The 13,080-nt window shown below is 36.9% G+C and overlaps 1 protein-coding gene across 1 annotated transcript in view; it reads right to left on the bottom strand.

Annotated features, from left to right (window-relative positions):
- LOC129276768 (uncharacterized) overlaps positions 1 to 8,388 on the bottom strand; it is a 35,273-nt gene extending 26,885 nt beyond the window's left edge. Inside the window, exons 1-3 of the mRNA XM_064109819.1 lie at positions 7,984 to 8,388; positions 6,751 to 6,837; positions 269 to 470 (exon numbers count right to left, since the gene is read on the bottom strand). Of these exons, the coding sequence (XP_063965889.1) occupies positions 269 to 470; positions 6,751 to 6,837; positions 7,984 to 8,250 (556 nt within the window). The 5' untranslated portion in view covers positions 8,251 to 8,388. The remainder of the gene's footprint in view (positions 1 to 268; positions 471 to 6,750; positions 6,838 to 7,983) is intronic.
- Between the last annotated feature and the right edge of the window lie 4,692 nt (positions 8,389 to 13,080).

A 13,080-nucleotide genomic window follows, 5' to 3' on the forward strand; every position in this document is an offset into this window, starting at 1 on the left:
ATTCTCCTTATAAATCATTCTTTAACAGATGGATTAATTTTGGCCATAATCTAATTCAAGATCATAAAAAATGTAACATTGTTCTACTTTGCTGAAACACTGAACATCGTAAATTTTGATGTCAGGCTATTACATGTAGGTAATTCATAAATAATACACTGTACATAAACTCTACAAAAGCTTCACCAACATGTGCCTACAGTTCTGTACAAAGCCTATGGAATCAGAAGTCAACGGGTGAAATATTTTCACGAACTCTCAACCTTACCCATGGCAAATGTGATGATGACATCCAAGAATGACCTGTGCTTGACAACTTCATCTAAGAATGGTTTGGTGATGCTTTCTGTATGGCAGATGTAACCACTGGATATGATGTTACTGGTGATCTCCAGGCTGTGGAAGTATACAGACTCCCAGGAGTCTCCGAAGCTGCTGCCAGCATCGTCCTCGGTCACAGACTGTGGAATCTTTGATTTAAAGAAAAGAAATATAGTGTTAAGCTTTGAAGAAAAACATATAAAAAAGAAAAGAAAATGGCATCGTAAAGGAACTTTAACACAATTCGAAACCATGTTTAGACATAGCAGGAGATAATTTTGCTTTACAAATTTGAATAGCATTTTTGGTCATAAGAGAAAAGCTCTGAACTAAGTAATGTACAGTCCTATGTAAAAATATGCTACACAAAAGACTTTATGCATAGCAGTCTCAAATTGCGATGCGATACCAGGAAAATTATTCCCTGCATAGTTGTCGTGGGAATCATCTTTCTACCTGTTTCCTCCAGATCCTCAAATTTCTACAGATGAAAAAAAAAGAGAGATCAGGAAAACTGTGCTGTCGCATAGTGGATGAAGTTACTTTTGTTATCGAAGGTACATGTACTTAAGTTCTGCCTATGCCCATTCCATCCAAAGGTGGTCACTGGATATGAGAGTACTAGGGATCTCCGAGCTCCGGAAGCACATGGATTCTTAGCCCGAGTCACCCAACCACTTCAAGCATCATGATTGGTCAAAGATTGTGGAATCTACAATTTTATAAACAACTGGTCACTATATTTTCAGCACATTTCACAATGTGTTATCTCCAACAGGCACTACAGAAATCTGTCTGAGACCAGGTGGGTGTTTATAAAGCAGTTAAGAGCAACTTTATGAATGACTGGTGATGGTCAGTATCATTTACCACAAGAAAGGATCACCAGGCGTTCTTTAAGTCGCTCTTAACTTACGATCAGCTTTAAGAAACAGCCCCCAGTGCTTCTCAGCCAATCAAATCAGGGATTTCACTGAAATTGTCTCAATTTTCTGTAATTTTGGGGTTTCACATTTAAATCAATAATCAATTCTGATTGGTAAAGCAATGCTTAATGATTGCAACCCACCCCCCCCCCAACAAATAAAGGAGACATGTAATAACTTTGGTCCTAGAATGACAGATATAATATATATTGTCAATTTTTGAGATATTTAAAGCACTGTGTTTCTCTTCTATTGTCTTCTAACTATGCCATATAAATCAAGGTACTAATGGCTAATTTGTTTTTCCGTTCCAATCACGAAGAAGCGAAAACGGAAATCAGCCACGTGGTTCGGTTTTTGAAAACACAAAAACAAAATCATGAGAACAACGTGTTGTGATTTCGTTATTTTAGATCAAAAACAGAAAATTGAAATCAGAAATACTTTTGGGCTTTTTGCCTTTTTCTGATTTCTCATTCTAAGTTTGTGTTTTTATACATCAAAAACAAAATCAGAACAGGCTTTCCGCTCCATGATTCTGTTTTCTGACAATCGCACAGCGAACATCAAAATTGCCGTCGGCTCTCTGATTTCTGATAGCTTTCCGTTCATCAATATTAAAGAGCGCCATCTACGTCAACAAATTGTTAAAAGCACAATATTTCATAATTATCTTGATAGAATTCAAAGTAACCCACCGTTCTAGCATATATACCGGCAAGCTATGGGTGTCGATCTGTATTTATGGTTGGGGGCTGTTTTGTTATCTTGTGAAGGATCTTTTATTTTTTCTTAATTTTTTATAGCTTTTATTTGATTATTTTTTTTAGTTTGGGCGGAGGTCATTGGCGTAATGAGACTAGAGTTTTGGGGGCAAGACATGACATAGAGGGCTAAATTAATTTCAAAATACTGTAAGCGAGGGAAGCAACCAAGCCAAAAATAGCCTTTTAAATAGATAAATCAAATTTTTGCAACTGATTTTGATATGACAAATGTTTTAAACATCATAACATTTTTGGCTGGCTCGCTCGCTTCCCTCACTCAATTAATTCAAAATTGATTTTGCCCTCTTGTCGTACGTGTCTTGCCCCAAAAACTTTAGACCCATTACGCCACTGACTTCCGCCCAAACTATAAGAATAATAAAATAAAAGCGATAAAAAAAAAAAAAAAAAAGTTCCCTCACAAGAGAACAAAACAGCCCCCAACCATGAATACAGATCGACACCCATAGCTTGCTAATATATGCTAGAACGGTGGTTTACTTTGAATTCTATCAAGATAATTATGAAATATGGCGCTTTAAACATTTTGATGACGCTCTTTAATATCAACGAAAAGCAAATCAGAAATCAGAGAGCCGACGGCAATTTTGATGTTCGCTGTGTGATTGTCAGAAAACAGAATCATGGAGCGTAAAGGGTGTTCTGATTTTGTTTTTGAAATGTAAAAACACAAACCTAGAAAGAGAAATCAGAAAAAGCCCAAAAGTATTTCTGATTTCAATTTTCTGTTTTTGATCTACAAAAATGAAATCACAACACGTTTTTCTCGTTGTGATTTTGTTTGTGTGTTTTCAAGAACCAAACCACGAGGCTGATTTCCGTTTTCGCTTCTTAATGATCGGAACGGAAAAACGAATTATCCATTAGTACCTTGATTCATATAGCTAGCCATTGTACATGTACAGTAGATGTGAGATTATAGCACACATTCTTGTTACAATATATAATGCACTGCAGCCAAGGTCTCTTCTTATTAAATAATTACACCTTATGCTCTCTTTGACCTCTCTCTTTACTCTGATATTTACATTGCAAGTGAGTGTTTACATAAGGCAGGACACAGTGGTGCTCAAAAATTAGTGAACCCCCACAGTAAATGAACCCACAAGCTCTCCAAGAGTTCAAGTTCTGCAATGTTTTAGATATTCAATTGTGAAATCAGGTGATAAAGTATACATTCAAGCAGGGGCTCTCTTTTATTTGAAGGGGAGTGAGAGTGATCACTCCCTACTGCTCGCCTTAAACCATTTCAGGCAGAGTGATTTATCGCTCGCCTCAGCGAATTGTATTTTATTTTTTGTGATCTGACATGATAAATGCAGAAAAATTAGAAAACAGGCAACATCATACGTGTATACATGTACATACATTAAATTGTTCGTACATTTTATTTCCATGTACATGTTCTGACAACACTTAACCTGAATGTAGAACAAGAGTGTCAGTCAATGACTGAACTGTTAGAGCCAACCAGAAAAACCTCATTCTCAGTCAAATAAGAAGACCAAAAAAAAAGCAACAACACACATTGCAAGAATGTAAATAAAAAGTTCATCAAGATAAACGTTGCATATACTGTACATCTGATTGTTTGTCCCCAATAGTTGAATCATTAAGTAAGTCCCTAAAAAAAATTTTTTCGTTCTAGGCAACTGCCTTCATTTTATGTATGTCATTCTGTATTTGTTTTTGTATGAAAATAGGTAAACTGAAATTGTATTAAGCACTTTGGGCCATTTGGGGAAAAGCATGTTTTAAATATTGGGTATTGTCATTATTATTATCATTATTATCATTATTATCATCATTATTATTATCATTATCATTGCTGTTGTTTACGTGGTAGTAGACTATTTGATAAGGAGACCACCTGAATATAAACGATAGTTAACAGGTTTAGAGTTCAAGTGAGGCTATAGTCTGCAGACTGAGACCCCAATTAACAAGTCAACCTGGAAAGAAATATGGTCATGTTGCTTATTAAAGTTCCTACTTCCCACTTGCATGCAACACAAACTCCGATTTAGAGAAGCTACAGTTAACAATTCTGATTAATATATTTGGCGGTCTGAAAAATCATACTACTTTTGCATGCTCTAAGAGTACAAGATCGGGAGTAACATAATGTATTACTGAAAACTGGGGAGTCTCTCGCCAAATGCTAGATGGTGTTTCATTCCTATTTCGTTATCGTATTATTAAAAGGTAAAACAGAAACTTCTGAAAATCATTCTGATTCTGTCAGGCACAGTAGCAGCTAACAATGAAAATACTTTTGAGGAAAAAGATTTGTGACAAGCATCCAGAAAGTTTTTCAACAAAGGACTTGACCAGTGTTTTATCCACAAATACCATTGTAAAATTTACCCCATGCTTTCACCCCACAATTTACATGTACAGTACATGATGTATTCATTCAATCTCTGACTCACTACATTGTTGTAGGGACATGGAGCAGCAGATTCGGTTCACTGAATCTGTTGTTCCTTGCCTCTGTAGGCGTCACGCACGTAAAACATTCCCCATAGACTTGTGTGTTAAAATGGCACTTTGGAAAATTTCATAAAAAATTAACCTGAAATTAGAGGGTCGAATGTTTACTACCATTGGATAGGATAAGTAACGGTGTATTTACCGCACCTTTTTCTTGGCGGGATATAAGCAAAAGTGGGGGGTGCGGTTTATCCACGGTGACGGGTCTGAGCCCGCCCGCGTAACCCCTCCCGAACATGTAAGAAGTCTGCCAGTTCACAACACATCGAGTGGCCGGGCGTAGCCGCCCAGGGCAATGTCGTTTAGAGGGGTATGAGCCGCGGGTAATGGGAAGCGATTATTACGTAACAAATGCACCCACCTTCATGACACTACATGTAATTTCGACTTTATTCTCGATTCAAAGCAGCGAAGTTCCCTGGCTAAGTTCAAAGAGACGCCAAGCATTTTCGGTAATAATTTGTCACAGCTGAGCAAGAGCGCGGCCGAGAGCTAGCTTGCGTTGTATTGTGGTTTTAGTGCGACTTAAGCTGGCGCTATTCATTTTAACCCCTCAAAGTCCCATTTCGCGCCAGCTTATTTTTTTCTTTCCTGTTTGCTTTTCATAAGATACCATGTACACCGTGCACCACGTATGAGAGAGACGGCACGAAGCCGTAAAACAACTGGAAAAAATGCAAATTTCTTTGTTTCTTGAACATTCCTGTAATCCCGTATCCAAAATTCATGCTAAGCCATCGAATGCTATACAAATTCTGAAAGTGATTGTGAGGTTGTGATGCAAGAAATGTGAAAGACACAGTTCACAATTTGATAAGATGTACTGGTAGTGGTACCGTATCGAAGTTTGCAATGTACATGTACAAGAACGGCAGTGCTGTGTGTGTGTACACTGTGACTGTGAGGTGAGTGAGTGTGTAAGTGGCCAATATTGTCGGGACCTTTCTTTCTTGCTAACATTTGTAGATGAATTGATCAAGAACAGCAGATTTCCGCATACCGGTAATCTCTTTGAATACTTTGAAATCTTTAACTTAGTTTTGTTTCTTCGTACCTCAAATATGCATGTAAATGTGAAAAGGATTTTTTTTTTTTTTTTAGTCCAAAGTTGGGGGTGCGGTTAATACACGGGTGCGGTTAATACACCGTTACTTACAGTATATATCTGACATTCCATATCTGTCCAAAGAAGGGTATCATAGCCAGCTCATTTTAAAAATCAATCGCCATTTATGAAGATAACTATGATGGGATCAAATTTATCAACTGAAACAGTAAGATAGCCCTAATTCTTCCGCCAGTCAAAAAATAGTTCCAAAGTCATTTTATATCTTCCCAATGTGGGCAAAGGAAGTTCAGTAGTTACCATTTCTAGAATCAGTGTTAGATTTTAAATTATATTCATACACTTTTGTCAATCAGCAATATTGAATTTTAAAAAATTCGGAAGGGTTGGGTCGAACGAATATCTTTAGCCATCCTGTTGTAATTAGGCTCATGGAACCTGTAGTGGTGTAGTATGCTAGAGACTGCTGAATATGGAAAATGGATGATCAGTATATATGCTGATTTTTTTATGTTGGTCATTTTTATGTTTTATCTGATATGTTGAATATATTTGTTTTGTTTTTCCTTCTACGATTGTGTAACGTTAACTTAGTGGTAGTGGAGGCCAAATTAATGAGTTTTGGAAGAAAAATATTTTGAATCTGATAGTGAATGGTGCTCCTCAGCCAATCAAAATCAAGTAAAGTTGCCAGATCTCAAAAATTTTCATACAACAAATGTGATAAAACGATCTCCAGCATTGATGATCATCATTTGTCAAAATTTGATTAGGGTTGTAAGAAATTAAAACCCACTCTCTTGGCAACCCTGGAAAAATTTGGGGTATCTCATTCAGCTCAACAGTTGTGCATAATGTCACATACAGTTTACAAAAATACTTTATGAAGCACCCCTAAGTCTAGGTCTAGTACCATAAAGCCTAGAGACTGATCTAAGGGGCTGATTTTCGTGATTGATCATAGATAATAATCAATGCAATCAACCATAAAAATCATCTCCACTATCAATTACAAAGCAATATGAAAGACTCCTCTGATTTAGATGTTGGTCTCACCCAAGGCAAAATTTTTTATTTTTTTTCTGGGGCTACTTTTTAGGGCATTTTGGCGGCAAATTTGCCCGAGCCTCCATGTAAATTTTTTCCCTGGTCTCACCTTGATGCGCAAAAGAAGGTTGACAACATCAAAAAGACGACAGCTGATAAGAAGCTCAACCAACTCGGTCCATTCCATCTCACTGAACTGTGGAAGAAACAAAGAACAATTTTCAATGATTCTGAAAATTCTGTTTTCACACTAAATTTATGAAAATATAATATTGTAAAATCACCACAGAGCTCTTAGGAAAGGACAGGACAGGAGGGGACATGGCTGTTTGCAGAACTTTTTTTGGGGGGAGGAGGGGGGGGGGGGGGGAAGGGGGCAACATGTATGTTTCAAAGAAACTCAAAAGCGAGTGAGTGAAGTGACCAAGCATGTCACAGGAGCGTTGTTGATTTTTCTAGTCTGAAGGATTTTGTGCACACTGTCTTTAATGGTTAATTTTGTAAAAATTACCATATTAACCAAAATAACAAAATTTTTCAAAATTAAAGGAGAAAGGGGGTTGGGGAATTGCGTTTTTATAACGATACTCATTTTCATTGTTTCCAAAATGCATGGATCAATAAAGGTAAATACAGATCTGATAATGTACCATACAATTCATGTACACAAACCTAGACTCAAATCCGATGTTTTGACATTATTAACAAAATTTTCTCAGGGGGGCGGGCGCTTTCATAAAAATTAAAGGGGAAAGCAATTGGGAGATACTGTAGAATGCGCACCACTCATCGCGCATGCAGTTTTTATGGCAAATGCACACTCTGTGTGTGGAACTGTGACTGCAGAGTCGAGTGACGAACGATTCCTATTCAATTTTCTACAGGGGCTGCACTGCACTATTAAAATGCAGAGAAAATCAACAACGGTTTGGAATTTTGGAGTTATATTCACTTTAATTTCATTTTATCAATAATTTGAATATATTTTAGAAATGGAGGCACAGGAAATAGTCAAATACTATTTTTTGCATGTTAAATTGATTGAGTGCGCGTGCGTGGCTTGCCTTTAGGACCCGTCGTCGGGCGGCGAAATCAAGAGGTGTTCGGAAAACACGGCGGGATTTTTGTATTAACAGTTAGTGAGTTTTGCGATATTTTCTTCTTGATTAATGATCTTTAACGTTAGAATGTTTGGCACAAATCTAATAGTGAAACTGAAAGTGAAAGATAATTTGTTGAAATATTAAAATTGGGATAGGCCTAGTTTTTATTGTTTGAAAACAAAGTGCGTAGCTTTATTAGGTCTCCCCATCATATATCATTATATGATGTGTATTCTTACCGTCGTCCCCTCTGTTATCATCATGAGGCGGATAATTTTTGACACAGCCTTCATAACTTTAACCTGATGTATCCTCCATTCGTGATCTCTCCCCAAAAGCAACTGCACAGCTTCGGCATCTTCGGGGTCCGAGTTCCGTGTCACGCCACGAAATAATTTCCTGACACATTTTGCTCGCGATTTATCTTGATTTGCCAGCGAATCAATCAAGATTTTCATCTGATCCCCGAACTTTGTAGTTCCTCGCTTTTTGTCCTTTCCATTCATGTTTACGTCGTAATTCCTGTCTATCACAACAAGCAATTTCCAATTCCATGAGACATGATACCTCGCTCTACCAGAATTTTGGTTAACAGGAAGATATATCTAAACGTGGATCTCGCCCATACTTGGCGACTCCCAAGAGATCGTGAATGGCATGCGGTAATAATTTAGTTGGCAGGAAATTCTTTTCGGGAAGCAGGAGAAAAGTAAAGGTAAATATCAATTAATTAATCATGTCTTGATTTTAGTTAAATATCTTATTTACAAAAACCGAGAATTAAAAAAACCTCCTTAATTGAATGAAATAAAAAATAGTATTAGGGGGGATCAAAGAGAAGAAAAGAATTTAGCAACAAAGAGGGGGACTCTTACAATCCATGGGCCGATTGCACGAAAGGGTCTTTGCAAGAACCGTCTTTCGTGTCGCCCATTTATTATGATGCGCCATGTGAAACGCATTTTAAATAAATTACCTGCAAAAATATTTTATTCATCCGTTAAAGTAAACAAAATCTTTGTTTATGAAATGATGTGATATATCATGAAATTGTATACAAATTGGTTTTAATGCTAGCTAACAAATTTTATTTGTTTATCATACATTTCAGAAATATCCCGCATACAGCGCATCATAAAAGATGGGCGACACGAAAGACGGTCCTTGGAAAGACCCTTTCGTGCAATCGGCCCCATTTCTCTAAATGGGAAAACTAAACTATTAGACCATTTATTGGAGCCCAGAGCCAGTTCTCCACCGGATAGGGGATGGGGGTGTTTTTGGGAGGGTCGGGGGGGGGGGGGGTGGGGTCCAGGGCTGAGTTTGTTGTTGAGATTGATTTTATTTGAGTGAAGAGGCCGAGGCGATGGGTTAAAAAAAAAAATATGCTGATGGCTTCAATTCGGTTTTATTAATGATTTATTTTTGTGTATTTGGAAAATCTCTTAATTTTTTATGTTTTTATTTGACACCGAAAAAAAAATTCAATACGTTTAATTTATTGTAGAAGTTTATTCTTAATGCATATTATTATTATCAATGTTATTTATAATTATGTATAGAAGATGTCTGACATTGTGTTTTATTGTAACATTTAAGAAAAAAATGATGTTAAATTTATAAGTTGTCAAGGTATTTATCAATTTGTAAAGACATCAAACTTCTATTTGTTATATATATTTTATTTTGCATATGAATTGAAGTTGTCAATAAAAACTACTTAATACAAAAAAATAATCGAGGCGGAGGCTGATCATGCTGAACGCAAGCGATACGTCTGATGTGGCAAGAGCAAGACTACGAATTTGTGCTTCTCAAAAGGGAGGGGGGACACGGGCCGGCTTTGCCCCACCTGCATCAGTGCCTGTACAGCTCTCGTCCCGCGGGCTCTCGTCATTCGATTTTGCTATTAATTGCACCTAGGAAAGGAGTAGCAGTATAAACAAATTTAATATTTTATTTAACCATCGGTTGTTAGATCTAATAGTTATACCTGTGCTTGTCTTTTCCCTTAAGGACCTGTGTGTTAGTTAACTGATTTGTATGCATGTTGTAGTGTTGTTGTTTTTTTTTTGAAAAAAGTAAAAGTTTGATAAGGATGTGGAAGTCTGCTGCTATAAAGCTCTAGCTTATATTGGTAAAAAAATATTATAAGTGATTTTTTTTTCTTGGCAGTAGATAATATGTGCCCAAACCATATCAAACCCATCTCAAAACTTTTGCCGGCAAACTTGACCACGACCATGCAGGAGCGGCGGCGGAATGAAGTTGAAAGTGTGGGGGTGGGGGCACATGAAAAAAGGGCACCTTATCTTTCGAAAAGGGCACTATCTTAAAATAAAAATATACTTATATGCAGTGGTGTTAACTGAGCGAAAATTTTGAAGGGGCTAGATTTGTTGTGTCACGTGTAATTCATAAGAAGCTGCGACCAAAAAATTTGACATTTTTATAATGAAAATCCAATTTTGTGATAGATGTTGACATAATATTAGAAATATAACATACCCTTCTCTCTTTCCTTTTTTTTTCTTGTTTGTATTTGTTTCCTTCTTGGTTGGGGGAGGGGGCAGGTGAGGGGAAGAGCCCCCATCTGTACGCCACTCACGCTTATCTACCTCACTCACATGACTCATGATCGAAACTTAGAAGTTTTTTCCGTCATAAGTAGTGACATATAATAATAATAATAATAATAATAATAATAATAATACATAGGATTTATATAGCGTCTTTTCCATTTTGATTAAATGCTCAAGGCGCTTTAGGAGAGCGAAACATAAAAGTAAAGAGAACTAAGAGTACAAAAAAAAATAATAATAATGAGAATATTGTTGAAAGGGGGCACAAAATGTTCGTGAGGGGCACTATTCTCGGGTAAAAAGGGGCACTGATACGAGAAAGGGCACCTACAAGAAGACAAAACGGCATAGCCGTTCTATTCCGTTGGCAAGTGCCCATTTGCCTTCTTATAGGTACACTGTACACTCTTAATACTTTAGAACTATAAATCATTGAAAAAATCATCTAAGAACAAGGACAAGGCAAATCAATCAATTTTTGCAGATGCCTTTTCCCTATTCCGAATAGTTTGGGACTTTCAGTATCTTTTACTAGCGACCTCACGGATATGCATTGTGGTGAAAAAACATCTGTTAAAATTTGTTCCAATTAAGTTTGGCCAAATGTTAGGCTAAAATGACTGCATGGGCCATTTCATTTCCAGTCATCTTTGTACTGTGAAGGGGGTCGATCTTTAGTGTATAAGCAGGCACAAAATATGCATTCGTTGCACAGAGTGATATTTCTAATAAGCAGACACATAAATTGAAAGGAGGTACAGAAAAATGAATTGAGTGAGTAATCATGGGCAAGTGACACGGAAATATAGATTATGAACAGGGAGCACTGATGCAAGTTGGTCGGACCCGGTGGTCTCCCATGGCCGCTTTGAAACAGAGGGTCGTGGGCTCGAATCCAAGCCATGGCGTAATTTCCATATCAAATAATTTATCCACATTGTGCTGCACTCGATCCAGGCCATGTAGGGGTGAATTGGGACCCGGCCGGTCGCCTGGTTTTATTCCTTGAACGTTTTAGCATGTTTAGGGCAAGCTACAACCGACGGTAATGATACCAAGTGCGGCCTAAACGGACATATTATTTTTGCCATTCTCCTTTCACTCTATCTTTTCTTTTTTCAGAGGGTATGTGCAGCCATTATAAGACCCTTTCAAGACATGAGCAAAATTATATACGACCCCTTTTCACAACATGTGCCAATGGAGAAACAAAGAGTGGATATAGTAGACCTATATCTGTGGCACCAAGAAATAACGTATTTATTGTTTCAATGGCAGTTCGAAGACACCATAACAAATGTTTTTAATAATACTGTACAGGCTTCCTCCTTATTGGTCGCTAGTTAAAATCGCTAGAGGCGTTCCTGAACCGGAGTCGAGGAGATTGGGTGAATGCGTGGTGGTGAGTGAGGATAGGAGTGGGTATATGTGAGGGGGTCGTCTTACCAAAACCAGCAGTATAACTCCTGAAAGGACAGCTCCTGATGACCATTTTCTGCCCCATAATACCATCTCAGATTTTGGTTCATATTTTATAGTCGGGTAGATATCAATATCACTCGGCATGACCGTCAACTTGGGAATGTACACTCTAACAAAATATTGGGTAAAAATGCTCTAGAGGGTAATTATGCGTCCAACCAACATTTGGAATTTCTTTTGGGCATTTTTATTTATCCAGTGTGATGAAATTTTTGCCCATTCTAAAGTAATTGCTGCTTATTTTGTAATCTTACTGGACAATTAATATGCTTCCCACATTGGGTAAAATACTGCCCCAAAGTTGGTTGGACACATTACCCTCGTGCTGGTTTTAATTTTATTCATTATTTTTAAAGTGTATGCATTTTTTTGTTGTTGAAAGTCATATGATGTATAATTCAAGTATCCGATGGGTACCTCCTTGGCACCCTTGGGCATTTTTTTTATTGACGTCATAGGCCATTCCCAATTTTCACATAGGACTTTACCTCTTAATGATTTTCATATTTCACGGAATAAACATGTTTGGTATCACATTAAAGCAATCAAATGCAAATATACTATAGGTGACCTTGTCATGTATTTTATGTCATTTGAATGTTATAATTTGTATGTCATAAGCTTAAAGTCGATACCAAAACATAATCTGTCATAATCACGGATAGGCCTATGTGGAAAGTGGAAAATTGTCAAGGGGTGCCAAGGTAGCTCCCTTCAATTATATACATTATTAACTTAACCTTTCACCAAAATAGCAATGCAACTTGTTTGTATTCAAAATATGACATAATTATGTGCATTTGCCTTCTTTTGCCTCACTTTGATACCAAACATATTATGTTTATTCCATTAAATGAAAGTCATGATTAAGATAAAATGTAAGAAAATGTGCATGGTTTATGACGACAGAAAAATAAAATTCCTAATGATGACGAGGTAGCACCCATCTGATTCTTGTACCCCCTCACTACTTTTACCAAGAAATGCATAATAATACCTAACTTGTTTATATTTAAAACATGGGATGTTCCGCATTATATGTATTACATCTTTAACACATTTTGACTTCTTATCACCTTAGAAAATGTTTAATGACCTGTACACAGTAAAAAAAAATTATACAACGCTGTTTACTATATGAACCTTACAGTAATTGTTTAAACAGTTTAAACAACTGTTTAAATCTTAAGCAACAAAGTTTAACTTTCAATATCTAATTTTCAATAAATTAAACATGATTGTTTAAACGGTTAAACAAATACTGTAAGGTTC

The sequence above is a fragment of the Lytechinus pictus genome, chromosome 14, assembly GCF_037042905.1.
Source record: "Lytechinus pictus isolate F3 Inbred chromosome 14, Lp3.0, whole genome shotgun sequence".
Taxonomy (NCBI): Eukaryota; Metazoa; Echinodermata; class Echinoidea; order Temnopleuroida; family Toxopneustidae; genus Lytechinus; species Lytechinus pictus.